The 19619-nt window shown below is 35.4% G+C and overlaps 1 protein-coding gene across 8 annotated transcripts in view; it reads right to left on the reverse strand.

The window, feature by feature from the left end:
- The window catches only part of SPATA5 (spermatogenesis associated 5), a 325548-nt gene that overhangs the window by 215007 nt on the left and 90922 nt on the right, over nucleotides 1-19619 (reverse strand). For all 8 annotated transcript variants that reach the window (XM_029941225.1, XM_029941230.1, XM_029941224.1 and 5 more), the window contains exon 13: nucleotides 18368-18447. In XM_029941225.1, coding sequence (XP_029797085.1) covers nucleotides 18368-18447 — 80 coding nt within the window. The remainder of the gene's footprint in view (nucleotides 1-18367; nucleotides 18448-19619) is intronic.

The following is a 19619-nucleotide window of genomic DNA, read 5'->3' on the forward strand; positions in this document are numbered from 1 at the left end:
CCGGGTTTGAAAAAACCATAGAAGACAGCAGAGAATCTGTTGATGTAGAGATCAAAGACCTAAGAAATAGTCACGATGAATTAAGAAATATTATAAATGAGATGCAAAATAAACTAGATGCAGAGACAGTGACAGTGGAAGAAGCAGAGAATACGTAAAATAGATAAAATTATGGAAAATGATAAAGCAAAAAAAAAAGATGGAAAGAAAATAACTAGTTCATGAGGGGAGAATCAGAGAGCTAAGTAATTCTACAAAACAAAATAATATCCAAATCATACAAGGCCCAGAAGAAGACCTAGAAAAGTGGTGGAAGGTTTATTTGAATAAATTATAGCTGAGAACTCTCCTAATCTGGGGAAGGAAACAGGCATCTAAGTCCAAGAGGCACAGAGAACTACCTTCAAAATCAACAAAAAAAGGCCAACACCATGACATATCATAGTGAAACTGGCAAAATACAAAGATAAAGAAAGAATTTTGAAAGCAGGTAGGGACAAATGGGCCTTAATCTACAAGGGTAGACACATAAGGGTAGTAGACCTGTCCAATGAAACTTGGCAGGCCAGAAGGGAATGGCAGGAAATATTCAATACTGTATGGGAAAAACATGCAGCCAAGAATCCTTTACCTAGCAAGGCTGTCATTCAGAATAGAAGGAGAGATAAAGGCTTTCCCAAACAAACAAAAACTGAAAGTTCATGACCACTAAAATGCAAGAAATCCTAATGGGACTCCATGAGTGGAATGCTGCAGACTACAAAGGACCAGAGACATCATCACAAGCATAAAACCTACCGATAACACAATGACAGTAAATCTGTATCTTTCAATAATCACTCTGAAGGTAAATGGACTAAATGCCCCCATCAAAAGACACAGGGTATCAGAATGGATTAAAAAACAAGATTCATCTATATGCTGTCTACAAGAGATTTTAGAGCTGAGACACCTGCAGATTGACAGTGAGGGGATGGAGAACCATCTATCATGCTACTGGACATCAAAAGAAAGCCAGAGTATCAGACAAACTAAAACAAAGACTATGAAGGGTATTGTATCATAATTAAGGGGTTTATCCATCAAGAAGACCTAATAATTGTAAATGTTTATGGCCCCAACAAGGAGATACCCAAATATATAAGTCAATTAATCACAAACATAAACAAATGTATAGAAAATAATACCGTGATTGTAGGGGACATTAATACTCCACTTACAGCAATGGACAGATCATCTAGGCAGAAAATCCATAAGTAAACAATGCCTCTAAATGATACATTAGACCACAAGGACGTAAGTGATATATTGAGAATGTTTCATCCAAAAGCAGAATACACATTCTTCTCAAGTGCACATGAAACAATCTCCAAAACAGATCACATACATAGAGGGTGACAAAACAGCCCTCAAGAAGTATAAAAAGATTGAGATCATACCATGCATATTTTCAGATCACAACATTATGAAGTTTGAAATCAACCACAAGAAAAAATCTGGAAAGCTCCCAAGTATATGAAGGTTAAAGAATATCCTACTAAAGAATAAATGAGTCAACCAGGAAATTAAAGAAGAAATTAAAGAATATATGGAAGCAAATGAAAACATGACAGCTCAAACTCTTTGGGATGCAGAGCTAAAAGGAAAATACATTATAATCCAGGATTATTTCAAGAAACAAGAAAAACCCTAAATATACAACCTACCCTCACACCTGAAGCAGAGGAGCAAAGAAACCCCAAAGCCAGCAGAAGATAAATAATAAAGATTAGAGCAGAAATAAAAAAAAATAGAATCTCCCCCCCAAAAAAGAATAGATCAATGACTCATTTTTTGAAAGAATAAACAAAATTGATATATCCCGACCCAGAATTCTCAAAAAGAAAAGAGAGAGGACCCAAATAGATAAAATCATGAAAGAGGACAATTCACAACCAACATCACGGAAATACAAACAATTTTTAGTGAATACTATGAAAATTTATATGTCAACAAACTAGACAACCTGGAAGAAATGGACAAATTCCTAGACACACATACACTACCAAAACTCAAATGGGAAGAAATAGAAAATTTGAACAGACCTGTAACCCACAAAGAAATTGAATTAGTTATCAAAAATCTCCCAACAAATAAGTCCTGGGCCAGCTGGCTTCCCAGGAGAACTCTAACAGATATTTAAAGCAATGTTCAAGGGGCGCCTGGGTGGCTCAGTCGGTTAAGCCTCCGACTTCGGCTCAGGTCAGATCTCACATTCGTGGGTTCGAGCCCCATGTCAGGCTCTGTGCTGACGGCTGGCTCAAAGCCTGGAGCCTGCTTCCGGTTCTGTGTCTCCTTCTCTCTCTGCCCCTCCCCCTCTCATGCTCTGCCTCTCTCTGTATCAAAAATAAATAAAACATTAAAAAAATAAAGCAATGTTCAAAAAACAGAAACAGAAGGAGAGCTTCTGGACTCATTCTATGAAGCCAGCATTACTTTGATTCCCACACCTGATAGAGACTCCACTAAAAAGGAGAATTACAGGCCAATATCCTGATGAACATGGATGTGAAAATTCTCAACAAGATACAAGTAAATTGAATTCAATGGTACATTAAAAGAATTATTCACCATAATCAAGTGGGATTCATTCCTGGGCTGCTTGGCTAGTTCAATATTCGCAAATCAATCAATGTGATATATCACATCAATAGAAGAAAGGATAAGAACCATATCATCCTGTCAATGAATACAGAAAAAGCATTTGACAAAGGGGCACATGGGTGGCTCAGTTGGCTGAGTGTACGACTTCGGCTCAGGTCATGATTCCCTAGTTTGTGAGTTCGAGCCCCACATCGGGCTTGTGCTGTCAGCTTGTCACTGCAGAGCCCACTTCAGATCCTGTCTCCTTCTCTCTGCATCTCCCCTGCTTGTGCTCTCCCTAAAGTTACAAATATTAAAAAGAAAAAAAAGGAAAAAAAGCATTTGACAAAATTCAGCATTCATTCTTAACAAAATCCCTCAAGAAAGTGGAACAGAAAGAACAAACTTTAACATCATAAAAGCCATATATGAAAAGCCCCAGGTAATACCATCTTCAATGAGGAAAAACTGAAAGATTTCCCCTGAGATCAGGAACATGACAGGGATGCCCACTCTCATCACTGTTGTTTAACATAGTGTTAGAAGGACTAGCATCAGCAATCAGACAACAAAATGAAATAAAAGGCACCCAAACTGGCAAAATAGAAATCAAACTTTCACTTTTTGCAGATGATATAATATTCTAAATGGAAAACCTAAAAGACTCCACCAAAAAGCTGTTAGAACTGATACATGAATTCAGTAAATGACAATATATAAAATCAATGTACAGAAATTGTTTGCACTTCTATTACCAATGATGAAGCAACAGAAAGGGAAGTCAAGAAATCAAGCCAATTTACAACTGCACCAAGAACCATAAAATATCTAGGAATAAACGTAACCAAAGATGTAAAAGATCTGTACCCAGAAAACTATAGAAAACTTATGAAAGAAACTGAAGAATACACAAAGAAATTGAAAAACATTCTATGTTCATAGATTGGAAGAACATATATTGTAAAATGTCAATATGACCCAAAGCAATATATTCATTCAATGTCATCCCAATCAAAATAACATCAACAGAGCTAGAACAAATAATCCTAATATGTGTACGGAATCACAAAAGACCCCAAATAGTCAAAGTAATGTTAAAAAAGAAAACCAAAGCTGGAGGCATCACAATTCCAGACTTCAAGTTGTATTACAAAGCTATAATCATCAAGATAGTATGGTACTGGCACAAAAACAGACACACAGATTAATGGAAAAGAGAACCCAGAATTGGACCCACAAATGTGTGGACATCTAATCTTTGACAAAGCAGGAAAGAATATCAATGGAATAAAGACAGTCTCTTTAGTAAATGGTGCTGAGAGAACTGGACAGCAACATGCAGAAGAATGAAATATACTCTCTTACACCATACACAAAAATAAATTCAAAAGGGATGAAAGACCTAAATGTGAGACAGGAAACCATCAAAACCCTAGGGGAGAAAACAGGCAACAACCTCTTTACCTCAGCTGCAGCAACTTCTTAATTGACAGGTTTCTGAGGGCAGGAGAAAAGCAAAAACGAACTACTGGGACCTCATTAAGATAAAATGTTTCTGCACAGCAAAGGAAACAATCAATAAAACTAAAAGCAACTGACAGAATGGGAGAAGATATTTGCAAATGACATATCAGATAAAGGGTTAGTATCCAAAATCTACAAAGAACTTACCAACTCAACACTCAAAAAACAAATAATCCAGTGAAGAAATGGGCAGGAAATGTGAATAGACACTTTTCCTAAAAAGACATACAGATGGCAGACACAGGAAAAGATGCTCAACATCGCTCATCATCAGGAAAATACAAATCAAAACCACATTGAGATACCAACTCACACCAGTCAGGGTGGCTAAAATTAATAACCCAGGAAACAACAGATGTTGGCGAGGACGTGGAGAAAGGGGAGCCCTCTTACACTGCTGGTGGGAATACAAACTGGTGCAGCCACTCTGGAAAATAGTATAGAGGTTCCTCAAAAAATTAAAAATAGGATTACTCTATGACCCAGCAATTGCACTACTAGGAATTTATCCAAAGGATACAAAAATGCTGATTTGAAGGGGCACACGTACTCCAATGTTTATAGCAGTACTATCAACAATAGCCAAATTATGGAAAGAGCCCAACTGTCCATCAACTGAGGAATGGATGAAGATGTGGTTTACATATATAATGGAATACTACTTGGCAATGAGAAAGAATGAAATCCTGCCATTTGCAACAACGTGGATGGAACTGGAGGGTATTATGCTAAGTGAAATAAGTCAGTCAGAGAAAGATCATGTTTTCACTCACATGTGGACTTTGAGAAACTTAATAGAAGACCATGGCAGAAGGATAGGGAAAAAAAGAGTTTCAAGCAGAATGGGAGGCAAACCATGAGAGACTCTTAAATACAGAGAACAAACTAAATACAGGTTGGTGGCACAGGGAAGAAGAAAATGGGTAATGGCCATTGAAGAGGGCACTTGTGAGGAGGATCACTTGGTGTTGTACGTAAATGATGAATCATGTGAATCTACTCCCAAAGGCAAGAGCACACTGTATACACTGTATGGTAGCTAACTTGACAATAAATTATATTTTTTAAAAATGACACATATTTAACTTGCTTTGTGCCTTGCATCCCATGTACTAATTTATTTATTCCAATAACAGCACAGAAAACTGAGACACAGAAAGGTTGAGTAATTTGCCCAAGATTCCACAGCAAATGGCAGAGGTAGGATATGAATACATATCTACCTGACTCCAGAGTCTACACTCTTTCCATAATACTATAAAGCATAAATAACTTGAGAGTTATGTAAAACAAATACACCATTGTGTAAAGGAAAGCTGAAATATCTATAGCAGCCATCTTTTAAACCAGCACACAGTGAAGGAGGTGGGAGAGACTAATTTTATTGTATAGTTGAACAAAAACACTTAATGGTATTGAAAAAACAGATACTAATTAAGGAGAAATAAGCACCAAAATTCAAAAACTATAAGCAAATACTATATAATGAATGTCAAGAATCAATAATGCCCTGAATTTTCTAGCTTAAAAGTATGCTGTCATATTATGGTCAATATTACCATGAACCTAACAGTAAATAAACTATTTTAGATTAACAAGATATCCTACAAAGTAGAGGAATACATAGTGAGTTATATTCTCCAGCTGTCCTAAAGCTCTGTAAGCTGCATGTGTTCTGCATAACTGTAGTTTTGTATAAACTGTTAACATAGGAACGACATAAAAGGATGTATTTTTCCATTCCGCCATAAATTCCCACTAAAAATTCCAAGCTAACCCCGGCAATACTCATTACATCTGTATAGTTTTGACTCAAACACAGTGTTAGAGAAACAAGTGATCCTTAATCTCACAGCTCAATATACATTTTGCCAAAAGCAATTTTTGGAAGAGAATTGTTTCACAACCGTGGACATCCCCACACTACTGTCATGAACATAATCCAGCAAAATAAATAATAAGGAACATGTCAGTTCAAATTAATTTCCTGAAAAAAGCAGTCTAAAAATGAAAACAGAGAAAATGCTTATAAACATACATTATTTCCTAATGCCACAGATCCAGAAATGCTGATACAGAAAATTAAAATTTTCTAGTTAGTATAATGAATTATTATTTGTACACTTTTTGTTTAAAAAATATTTTTTTTATTTATTTAACTTCCAGTTAGTTAACATACAGCATGATATTCATTTCAGGTCTACAACACAGTGATTCAACACCTCCACACCACACCAGGTGCTCCTCAAAACAAGCACACTCCTTAATCCCCATCGTGCCCTTAAACCCATACCCCACCCAATGCACTTCTGGGAACCACCAGTTTGTTCTCTATAGTCCAGAGTTCATTTCTTGGGTTTGCCTCTCTTTTTCCCTTTGCTTGTTTGTCCTGCTTCTTAAAGTCCACATGTGAGTGAAATCATAATATCTGTCTCCCCTGGATTAATTTTGCTTAGTTATAATACTCTTAACTCAATCCATGTCCTTGCAAATGACAAGATTTCATTCTTTTTTATGGTTGAGTAATACTCCATTGTGTATATATACCACCTCTTAATTTTTTTAAAATATTTATTTATTCTTGAGAGAGAGACAAGAGCACAAGCTGGGGAAGGGCAGAGAGAGGGAGACACAGATTCTGAAGCAGGCTCCAGGCTTCAAAGTGTCAGCACAGAGGTTGATGTGGGGTTTGAACTCACAAACCATATATACCACTTCTTATGTATTCATCAGTCAAAGGATACTTGGGCTGCTTCCATATTTTGACTATTGTAAATAATGCTGCTATAGACATAAGAGTGCATGTATTCCTTGGAATTAGTATTTTTGTATTCTTTGGGTAAATAGTAGAGCAAGGGCTGGATCATAATTTTAATTTTTTGAGGAACTTCCATACTGTTTTCCACAGGGGCTACATCAGTTTGCATTTCCACTAACAGCATAAGAGTGTTCCCCTTTCTCCACATCCTCACCAAAACCCGTTGCTTCTTGTGTTTTGATTTTAGCCATTCTGACAGATATGAGGTGATATCTCATTGTAGTTTTGATCTGGATTTCCCTGATAATGAATGAGGTTGACTATCTTTTCATGTGTCTGTTGGCCATCCATATGGTTTCTTTGGAAAATGTCAAGATTATGTCTTCTGACCCTTTTAGGAGTTCTTTATATATGTTGGATACTAAACCTTTATCAGATATGTAATTTGCAAATATCTTATTACACAGGCTGCCTTTTGGTTTTGTTGATTGTTTCCTTTGTTGTGCAGAAGCTTTTATTTTGATGAAGTTCCAATAGTTTACTTTTGCTTTTGTTTCCCTGGCCTCAGGAGACATATCTAGAAAGAGGTTGCTATGGTTGATGGCAAAGAAATTACTGCCTGTGTTCTCCTCTAGCATTTTGATGGTTTCCTGTCTCACATTTAGATCTTTAATCCAGTTTGAATTTACTTTTGTGTATAGTGTAAGAAAATGGTCCACTTTCATTCTTCTGCATATCACTGTCTTGTTTTCTCAATATCGTTTGTTGAAGAGACTTTTTCCCACTGGATATTCTTTCCTGCTTTGTGAAAGATTAATTGACCATTTGGTTGTGGGTTCATTTCTGGGTTCTCTATTCTGTTCTATTGATCTATGGTATCTATTTTTGTGCCAATACCATCCTGTTTTAATTACTAAGTTTTATAATTTAACTTGAAGTCCAGAATTGTGATGCATCCAGCTTTGCTTGGCTTCTTCAAGGTTGCTTTGCCTAGTAAGAGTGTTCTGTGGTTCCATACAAATTTTAGGGTTGTTTATTTTATCTAGTTCTGTGAAAAATGCTGTTGGAATTTTGATAGGGATTGCATTAAGTGTGCAGCTTGCTTTGAGTAGTATAGACATTTTCACATTATTTGTTCTTCCAATCCATGAGCATGAAATATCTTTCCATTTCATCACTGTTTTATAATATAAATCTTTCACCTCTTTGGCTAGGCTTATTTCTAGGGATCTTATTGTTTTGGATGCAATTGTAAATGGGATTGATTCCTTAATTTCTCTCTCTGCTGCTGCTTCATTATTAGTGTATAGCATTATCCTGATATCAAAATCAGGTAGAGACACCATTAATAAAGAGAATTACAGGCCAATATCCCTGATGAACATAGATGCAAAAGTTCTCAATAAAATACCACCAAATCAAATCCAACAATACATTAAAAAAACACTCACTACAATCAAGTGCAATTAATTCCTGAGTTGTAAGGGTGGTTCAATATTTGCTAATTAATCAACATAACACACCAAATTAATAAAAGAAATGATAAGAACCTTATGATCATTTCAACAGATTCAGAAAAAGCACGTGACAAAGTATAACAACCATTCATGATGAAAACTCTCAACAAACTAGGTTTAGAGGGAACATACTGCAACATAATAAAAATGTCCACTCTCACCACTGTTGTTTAACATAGTACTGGAAGTTCTAGCCACAGCAATCAGACAACAACAACAAAAAAATAAAAACATCTAAATGGACAAAGAAGAAGTCAAACTATTTTCAGATGACATGATATTATATATAGAAAACCTGAAAGATTCCACAAAAAAACTGTTAGAACTGATAAAATAATTCAGTTAAAGTTATAGGATACAATGAATTACGATACAATATGCAGTTTTAAAAGCCATTGCAGGGGTGCTGGGTGGCTCAGTCAGTTGAGCGTCTGACTTCGGCCCAGGTCATAATCTCATGGTTCATGAGTTCAAGCCCGCATTGGGCTCTGTGCTGACAGCTCAGAGCCTGGATCCTGCTTTAGATTCTGTGTCTCCCTCTCTCTCTGCCCCTCTCTGCTCATGCTCTGTCTCTCAAAAATAAATAAATATATTTTTTTTAATTCCAGTAAAACTTTCACTGGTTAGTACTCATTGAGAAGGTTGCTTTGAATTTGGGAATGAGTTTTGATACTCAATAAGCATAGGTTCAGATACTAGCTTTACTATTTTTTTCTGTAATCTTGTGGGAAAAGTACTTAGCCTCAATTTTCTCAATTAATACATGGTAGGCTCATACCTTCCTCAAAATTAGATAAAATGGATAAAAGATCTAGCACAATGAAAATATTAATAGGTAGTAGTTACAAGCATTATCATTATTAGAATTATCACTGTTATAGGTGGCTTAAAAAGAAATCTGTAACTTTTTAAAGTTAGATTAACAAATAAACTAATAAGGGGTAGTCTGGCATATAAATGTTTGCTGACACAAAGCATAGATTTTTCAGGTCAGTACATCCAGATTCATACTGCCAGCTCCCTACCTTGCCTGACCTTACAACATGATAGCAAGGTATCAAACTTCCTTAAATTTTGCCATGAAAACAACCAACATAATACTAAGATAAGAACAATTCCTCTGAAGCCTTTCATAACTACTAGGCATGCCCAAACCAGTAAGCCTAATAAACTACCAAATGATACTTTGTTTCTGTAAGATGTATTAATAGGAAATTGCTGTATATTGGTACTTAATATTAATTGTGCATTAGCTGTGATAACAGCTAATGTGATAATAGTTTGGCTCCTCAGAACCTTGGAGGAATGATTAACTTTGAATAGCTAAAATTTCCAGATAAGAATATTATTATACTTCTCAGATATATTTTTTTATTTTAAAAATGATTGATTTTTTTAAAAGAATAAAAAACCTTCTAAAACAAATTTAATATACTTTTAAGATTGTTTTCTCAGATGTAGAAATGCTTGGATCAAGAAAGAGACTAATGACAAGAAAATCTCTACTTGCTGGATTTCTTGGATCTATATAAAAAAAGTTCTCTTCATCTTTTTTCCTACTCTCTTTTGTCTTCTAAATGAATTTTGCTTCTTTGGAGGTGGGGAGAGGTGGATACTGATTCAGAATCTTCATTTATATGCTCTAAATAGAGCTATGTATGCCGAGATTTGGAACCCAGTGACCCGGTGCTTGCTAACTTGAGAAAAGATCTGATTAAAATAAGCTGGATTACAATAAAATAAGTCTGATTACAATAAAATAAGTCTGACTGAATGGTCTTCTGGGCAGAGGGGAATGTAGTTACCTTCCTACAAAATGAATTACTATACCAAGGATGGCAAGGATCTTTTTCAAAATGTCTTCTCACTGCCCTAAAAAGTATGATCTTCATTATTGTTGCTATCTTTTGTTATCATTTAATTATGCTGCTATCAGAACATTTTAAAGAATATCTTTGTGTATCCTTAGCAGAACTGACAAATTTTGTGAGTCCAGACTCACTTTTAGAGTTAGTGTGTATAAAAACTATTAAAATATTTTGAAAAACATATCATTTAGCACTTTAGTTAATTCTTTTTTAGAGCTCTTTGACAGGTGAATGTATTCCAAAGCTTACAAATGGCTCTTTACAATAAAGATGATGGTGCTTCTATAAACATAAGACAGGTAACAAATATCTAAAAGATAATCTCAGTGTTTAATTTTAAAAGAAAATTAGTTTACAAAGGATGTTAAAACATAGTGAAGTTGGACTCTGCTAACAGCCAGCTACGTGAACCTAATCTCTAGTTTCTCTAAGTCTTCATTCCCTTATTCAAAAAATAAACATCTGGATGAGCACTGGATGTTATATGGAAAACAACTTGATAATAAACAAATAAATAAATACACAGCCGAGTGTTTCTTTGCTAGGTGCTGTGCTAGACACCCAAGATAAGAGGAAGAAGACATTGTTATTGTTATTCCCTGGAGGATTTCGTAATTACTGACATGTATGATGAGGGAGGTGAATTAGAAAATACATATACAGATCCTTATAGTTTTAAAATTCTGTGTCCCGTGTTGGTATTGTATAGCACCCAGGTAAACTTACTTCATTATTTTTAATAAATACTATTCATATTAGGAAACATTACTGACACCTCCAATTGGCACTTCTAGACAGAAAGAAGTGAAACTCCTACTTGTCTAATTTGCTATTTGTTATAGGAGGAAATGGTGGCTATATTTAATGTTGACGATTAGGTGAAGGAAATTCTTTGGATTCCCATTACCCAAGCTGTCTTTGCCCTTTATTTCCACAGATCATTGAGAGCTAGCTAGAGAATAGCATAGTGAAAATGTTTTATGGGCTGAGAAATATTCTTGGCTGACTTTCAAAACTGCAGTAGGAAACAAAAACCATAAAACTGACATCCTAGGAAATCAAAACCAACTCCAAGAAAAAGTTTAAAAACAAATGTGTAATCACTAACATAATGATTTTATAAAACTTTATTATCTGCTAGAGATAGGCAACAACAATGGAAAAAAGATGTTTAGCTGTAGAAAACATTGAAGCTAGACTTTCCTAAAAGATGAATTCTCTTTTCCCTTCAGAGGCCAAGCCCCTTGACCAAATTTTTCTATTCAAAAGTCATATAGTGCCATGGACTGAAGGGACATTTATGGTATCTTAAAATGGGTCAGTAAACTATAGCCACAGGCTAAATCTGGCCAGCCGACTGTTTTCTTATTTGATTACATATTCTCTATGGCTGCTTTTGCATTATAGCAGCAGAGATGAATAGTTTCAATAGAGACCATGGACTAAAAACACAAAATAATTACTAACTAGGCTGTTACAGAAAAAGTGTGCCAACCTCTACCTTAAAGCAATCTTACCACCATGATGGGAATGACTTAACAGACTTTGTTTTTCAATACTAAAATTTTCACAAAAATTATATATACATTTCCTTTTCAACTCCTTCAATAAAATCAAATGCCCCATCATTTGTACCTTTATATGATTTCTAAACTATAGACCAGCATCTCATGTATCCAATTTGCATATTTTTAGGCTTATTTATTTATATTGAGAGAGGAAGTGGGAGGTGTAAGCAGGGGAAGGGCAGAGACAGACTGAAAAAGACAATCCCAAGCAGGCTCTGCACTGTCAGCACAGTCCAGTGTGGGGCTTGATCCCATGAACCATGAGATCATGACCTGAGCCAAAACCAAGAGTTGGATGATGCTCAACTGACTAAGCCACCCATGTGCCCCCCTAATTTAAATTTTTTAATTTTTTCTAATATACACTTTTAAATGTCATGTAGTTCCAAATGGTAGCCATCTGACTTTGTTTAAAACTCCCTCCCACATCCCCATAGTCAGTATTCATGCTTGGAAGAGACTTTAAAAAAGGCTTAAAGAAGGCTAATCAAACACCTACTACTCTGAACACAAAACATTACCTATGATAATTTTCATAGTGCTTATAAAACACATGCAAATTTCCACTTTAAAGACAAGACAGCTAGAATAAGAGACCTGTGTGTCCTACAACAACAAAAATAATAGCCAATGTCTAATAAAATGCTGCAACAGACCATCTAAGAAAAGTCATACCTTTAATCTATGGTATAGTATTCAGCCACAGTGCACGAACAAAACCCAAAACAAAACATAATTTATGAAACTATACATGTGTTTCATTTTGCATTTCTTCTTTTGAGCTCTTTTCCCTAGCATTTCTATTTCATATTAAGAGTTTACAAATGTGAAAACTATGTTATATCCAAGGCAATTAAGTATTAATTAGAAAAATCTGCATACAAGGAAATAGGCATTAAATTTAACAACTTAGAACACAGATTTACAAAACAGTGGTTAAAAGTATTTGGGGGCACTCAATCAGTTGGGCGTCCAACTTCAGCTCAGTCATGATTTTGTGCTTCATGGGTTTGAGGCCTGTGTTGGGCTCTGTGCGGACAGCTCAGAGTATGGAGCCTGCTTGGGATCCTGTGTCTCCCTTTCTCTCTGTGCCCCTCCTCCGCTTATGCTATGTCTCAAAAATGAATAAATGGTAATAATATTAAATTTAAGCTTTATAATAAATTTAAAAATAAATAAAGTAATAAGCAGTTTCTCAAACACAAAGAAATATTCTTTAAATATTTAGATACATGAGGAATTCTCATGTGTATATGAAATGATACAAACACACTTTTTCTACCTTAAATACTGACAGTGGAAGAGGCAGCATTAGTATAGCTCAAAGAGCACTGAATCAGAAGACATGAGTTCTAGCCTTGTCTAGGCCACAAAGGAGTTATATGCCTCTTCACTTGAAATCTAAGGGCTTCTGTTCTTCTGAAAAAGTGAAGTTACACTAGATGACTTTGAAGAACTTTTTCAGCTATAAAGTTTTATGATTTTATGAAACTTTTAAAACTATCATAAATATCACATTAAAAAACATATAATCCTCCTTGAGAGTGTCATTTAGAGAAATGAAGTTCACAAAAATTTCTTCTACAGTGAGTAGTGTCATGTATTCACTGAATTTACCTGAAGTCTGGATATGCTGTAAAAGAGGCTCTTCCATTTCCTGATCGTTATTTTAAAACTCAGAGCTCTTTTCAGAATGCTGCTAAGCCTGGAACCTTCATTTTCAATGAAACCTGGCTCAGAACTTCTTACTTTTTGCCCCAACCACTCCAAGGACCAATTCTGGACTATTAAGTGCAATAACAGGGATACAAGAAAGGAGTTATTAACATCACAGATTCTGCAATACCTCACAGAAGGTATCATCCCATCAGTCCGCTTTTAACTTGCACTTCATCTTTTTCATTTTCCTATGTATTTAAATAAACTTTTTTACATTCTATTCATAAAACAATATCCAGAACATTTTTTATTTAATAGCACGGCCTTTATAAACCAGAACAGATCATCTTCTTTCTCCCAAATAACAATATTATCTTTTTCTATCTCTAAGAGACAAACTTTTTTCATATTTAAAAATTTTTCAGGGCACCTGGGTGGCTCAGTTAGTTAAGCGGCCGACTTTGGCTCAGGTCATGATCTCGTGGTTTGTGAGTCTGAGCCCCGCAATGGGCTCTGTGCTGACAGCTCTCTCTCTGCCCTTCCGCAGCTCATGCTCTGTCTTTCTCTGTCTCTCAATAATAAGTAAGTGTTAAAAAAATTTCTTTTAAATAAATAAAAATGTTTCAGGTCAGAATGTCTCTTGGGAGTTGTTGACATCTCAGCACATATCATAGTGTAAGGCTACATTTTCCTTCAGTAATGGTACCTATGATACTGATGTGTCTTACAACTGAAGGCATCTTAGATGGACAAAATGCCATAGTGCCCATCATCCGCAGAATACACTGTCTACCTTCCCAAGTGTTTCAGTTTCACCCACTAGAATGTAACCTCCGGTGGGACAGGATCCATTTCTATGTCTATTACTATATTTCTATCCATATGGAAATAATAATAGGTATTATTATTATTATATCTATGCTGAAATTGTAAGAAACACTGAAGTTTCTTAAGCACTTACTAAAATGCTAGGCTGTGTCAAGCACTTTACGTATATTTAATTCTAACAACCTAAAATGTTACTACTATCATCTCCATTTTACAAATGAAGAAACAAAGGCATAGAGAGGTTAAGGAAATTGCCCTAGGCCCTGTTCATTATTTTATCCCCAACATAAAGTCTGTTGTGGAATGAGCATTTGATAAATATTTGCCGAACAAGTGAATGAATGAATGCCTGCAAAGGAATCTAACAACAGCCCAGTTAAACAAACAGGGTCATTACTAAAGTAAGTCACAGAAAAAGTGCACAATAAATACAAGCTTGAAAGGCTAGTTAACTACTTACACCTGGAATCCTGGAATCTGTGGTATGGTAGTTGAGTTGAAAAGTGGCTCAGAGTATATCTGTTCTGAAGTTGAAATACCTAAATTTGAATCCCAGCTCTACTACTAGTGATACAATGACCTTGAGTTAAGGTATTTATGCATCTATATGCTTACGCTTTCTCACTTATGAAATGGAGGTGAAAACAGGACCTACATTTCTTGAGGCTGTTGTGATGATCAGAAGTTAAAACAATGAAAGACTGTAACATAGTGAGTGAGGTCCAGACAAAGAGAGTCAGTTATCTGGAAGTTAATTAAACAAGATGACCCTCTTTCTACCTACTGACTCTTAAGTTCCAGATATATGTTCCTTGTTCTGAACCTCTTCTAATACTGCTTGAAGTTTGGCACTACCAGGCAATCAATGTTAGCTGATGAGGATGACTGAGGATCTCCTGACTAGATGGAATGGCCTAGACAGAGGAAGTTCTTGTAGGCATCTCCCAGTTAGTCAGTGGCCATTTCTTCCATCAAAGGAGACTGGGCAAAGAGAATATAGTATATGGGGACTCGCTATCTATCTCTCTACTTCTGAGGACAGGACTGCTGCCTAAGATAAGGCTGACTGATGATTTACTGCCTAGCTCCCTCTCTCCTCTCTACTATAACCTTGAAAAGGGTAAATATTTAAGCTCGCTGGGAGCTGAGGCAGAGTACTGGAGCCAACTGCCAAATGTAAAATATCCTACCTTGCATTAATCCAGCGGCATTTCTGTGAGTTTTCTTTACATGTAAAACACTTACAACAGTTTCTAGTACATAATATTCACTAAATGAATATTACCTACTATCATTAATAGCCCTTTCCTATCTTGGTGCTTTACTCCCTGACATAATACCTATTTTCCAAAGAGCTCTGCTACCTTAACAGTATTTTCAATTTTCCCAAATCTTATAGAGATCATTAAAAAAAAAAAACATTTTATAAAAGCAATCTTATAACATTTCCTTCAACTCACAGTATGAATTCAGAACATCCATTATTTAAATGGGCATACAGAAAAATACATCAGGCTTATTTATTTTTCAAGTCTCAAAGAGACTTAAATGGGACAGAGAGAAGGAGAGAACAGGGGTTGTAATTAGATACTTCTATAAGCATGAAAAATCCCTCCTCCTGGAAGCACAAATATTTCTAAAGCTAAGCAAACAATATACCTACACTCTATTTACAAGGTGCTTGCTGGTGGCAAACCTCAGTTTCGTGGCTAATTTGAGTAACTTCAAATAGTCAAAATAATTAATTTACTACACAGGATAATAACGACCAGCATATATCATAATTCGCTGCTCAATTTGTTAAACCTCTTAAATTTAGAAATTAAAATCTTGATAAGAAGTTTTTCATTCATTATCATATGGATTTGATCTGAATTTTATCACAGAAAACATAAAAACACTGAATAAATGAAAGCACTAACTATTCTATATCACAATATTATGTATAAATGCCTCCTAGTTTGTGGAATTTTTAATTTTTCTGTTTTCTATTTCTCTAACAATGCACAATATCTTCGGAATTTTATACATTGCGTTATCTATCAATAGCTGTTTTTTTCAAGTTCTAGAAAATGCACAATTCAAATAGCTGAAGAACAAAACGATACTTGTGGAGGCTTTATATGTTTCAGTTTTTAGGTGCCAGCATTCTACTTAGATAAAACAATCACTTTCTAGGTAATGCTGGTCCATCATACAATTTGGAAACAAAGAAGAGAAACAGGGTATCACTTTCACTGATATTCTTATGGCCATAAAACACGATCGATGTAAGACTTGGTGCACTAAAGGTATAACCAAAAATCTCTACTTTGGACCATTAGCATTATATTTGCTTATCAGCCTCACTTTTGTTTTCTGAAATGTCAACAAACATGACAAAAATTATTTTCTATACAAAGGAAACAGCATAGAATTCATTTGAATTTGGCTTGAACAATCCACTGAGGGAGAGAGGTATACAATATGCAACACTATTAGAGGAAATGATATCTGGAGGCTAAAAACCATTAACATCTCTTAATATATTTACACCCAGTTCCTACTGAGCCAAACTGCCTGCAAATACAGGATATTTCTATCAAATGCCTGTCTGGTTTCTCACACCACTTTATTTCATATCCATCCATCTGGTTCATATTTAAACAATGTATCCTACCCTGTTCCTTTTTTAGGCTCCAAATATGTCTCTGATGTCACAAATATGTGGCAGGTCACACTACTTCAGCAGACTTCTCAGACTTCCTTTCCTTTTCTTTTAGTTAAAGGTGAACTGATCTATTTGTAACATTTTGTGGCATTTCACTTCCAAAGTTATAAAAGGGTTCAAGTACTTCAACTCATAAAATAAAAACACTGGTAGGTATTTGCAGGACACCGAACGGGTCGAGTGAAGAGCAGGACAGGCGACCTCTTCTAACAGTCTCCAAATGACAGTTTATACTCTCCTCTCAGGAGGCAGCTCTACCCAGGAAGGAACAGAGCACCGACACCTCTTACAGACTTTGATACTGGGGACCTACAAGGTGTCTTCTACCATCACTGTAATTATCGTCAGCAAAACTTGTCTAATAAATGCATACATTAGGAAGCTATGCATGAAGCACACACATTAACATTCTCTACATGAAGCACTTATTGCACATAATCCTTTTTAAAAGGACATCTAAACATTTGTAAAGGAAATAAATCATGCATGTAAATAGTTCTGGCATACACATGTGCATGCACATGTAGCTACACACACATATACATATACACATTTGTATACATATGTACATGTTGTTTAAAATGATATAAATAATCTTTATTGCTTGAGATTCAGAAATAAAACTATTAATACTAATTTTTATTCTATTGTAACTATATTCTAGGACACATGGTCTAATCTAGAGATACTAAAAATGAATAATAACATCTTTTATTACAGTTGGTTTCACTGTATTGTATAATTATTCTTATGGAGTTTGGGTTATAGTTTTTATCATATGTTTATAACAACCCACATTTTGAGGCAGTGCTAGGGGTGTCAGGAAATAGGGGTATCTGTAAAGAATAAACTTTAAAAATTAACTCAAATGCCCCAAATGGATATGAATGTTTTAAAAAAAAAAGTATACGGAGGCACCTGGGTGGCTCAGTTGGTTAAGCATCTGACTTTGGCTCAGGTCATGATCTCATGGTTCATGAGTTCAAGCTCCACATTAGGCTTTGGGCTGACAGCTTGGAGCCTGGAGCCTGCTTTGGATTCTGTGTCTCCCTCTCTCTCAGCCACCCCCACCCCCGCACTTATACTCTGTCTCCCTCTCTCAAAATAAATAAGCATTTAAAAAAATGTTTTAAGGTATATGGAAGTATTATAAAATGGTAACATGAAATAGTTGGGTATAAGAGAAAAAGGCTACATGAATCAAAAAATGTTTTATTTAGGCCAAATGTATTAATAAATAGAATCTGTATAAGAAATGCTATATACTATGTAATAATTGATATTTAATTACATTCCTGTTAAATATTTCTTACCTGCCCCTTTCAACTGCTAAGGCATCAAGTTCATCAAAGAAAATAATGGAAGGAGCCACTGTCCTCGCTTTTCGGAATATCTGGTAAAAAGAGGGACCATATTAACTAAAGATCAGCAAACTTCAGAAACTCTGCAGTCGGCTTTAATTTGAAAACAATGTTAGGAACTAAATCTATCATGTACAAGTCAACCAGCCCAATCATGACCTTCAGTGTATAACTTTACTTCTCTAAACCTCAATTTCCACATCTACAAATTGGAGATAATGATAAATGCTTATTTCAGAAGATTATTTTAAGAATTGAATTAAAAAAAAAGAATGCAAAGCATTTAGCACAGCACCTGGAACACTGGAAGAGCTCAGTGAATGACAGCTATTATTAACTATCATAAACACATGTTTAAAAGAAAAGCCATAAATGTGTAAAATCAGTTATAGTTTAGCATATAAAATACCCATAAACTCAAAAGCCACACTCCTTGCTCAATGCTCTGAAGACAGTATGGGAAAGTAATGTGATGTAAAGCCAGGACAAGAAAAATGACTAAACTTAGAAGAGCATAAACTGATTAAACCAGAAGTCAATCAGACTATCCACATCAGGGACTGGCCAGACAGCTATGGGGGCAACATATGGAAACGGGCTAGAAAAAGTCAGCACAGAAAGAAAGAAATCTAAAGGTGTGTTTCCTGTAACCTTGGGCTCTATTTTCTGGTCACAAAGATCATGACCATAAAAATTCAAAACAGTTACCAAAACATTAATAATTAATAAACACTGCCCTTTCTTAATCAATGATGATGCTGTCATTGCTAAATTTTCCTACACTTGCCACTGTCTATATTTTAAAGAAATGAAAACAAAATTTTTAACCTAAAATTTTTCCTCAGATGAAAAATGAAGTATTCTAGCTTTTAATACTCTTGAGTTGGCACTCTGGTATTCACAAATGGAGACCATTCATTCCACTGCTGTTTGTGTGTTTTTGTCTTTGCTTAGCTTCTAGAAGAATACAGGCTATCCATGTGAGGCAGGGTAATCTCTGCTAGCAAGCCAAAACTTGTGGTCAAATTGCTGTAGTTACCCAAGTCCAAGTACCCTGATTTTGCATGAATTTACCAGTTGTGTAGCTTCCATGATATGAATGAGTAACCTAACAATCAGGCTCTGGCTGGGGGCACCTGAGTCGCTCAGCTGGTTAAGACTCTTTTTTTGGATCAGGTCATAATCTCACACTTCGTGACTTCAG

This window comes from Suricata suricatta, chromosome 1, assembly GCF_006229205.1.
Source record: "Suricata suricatta isolate VVHF042 chromosome 1, meerkat_22Aug2017_6uvM2_HiC, whole genome shotgun sequence".
NCBI lineage: Eukaryota > Metazoa > Chordata > Mammalia > Carnivora > Herpestidae > Suricata > Suricata suricatta.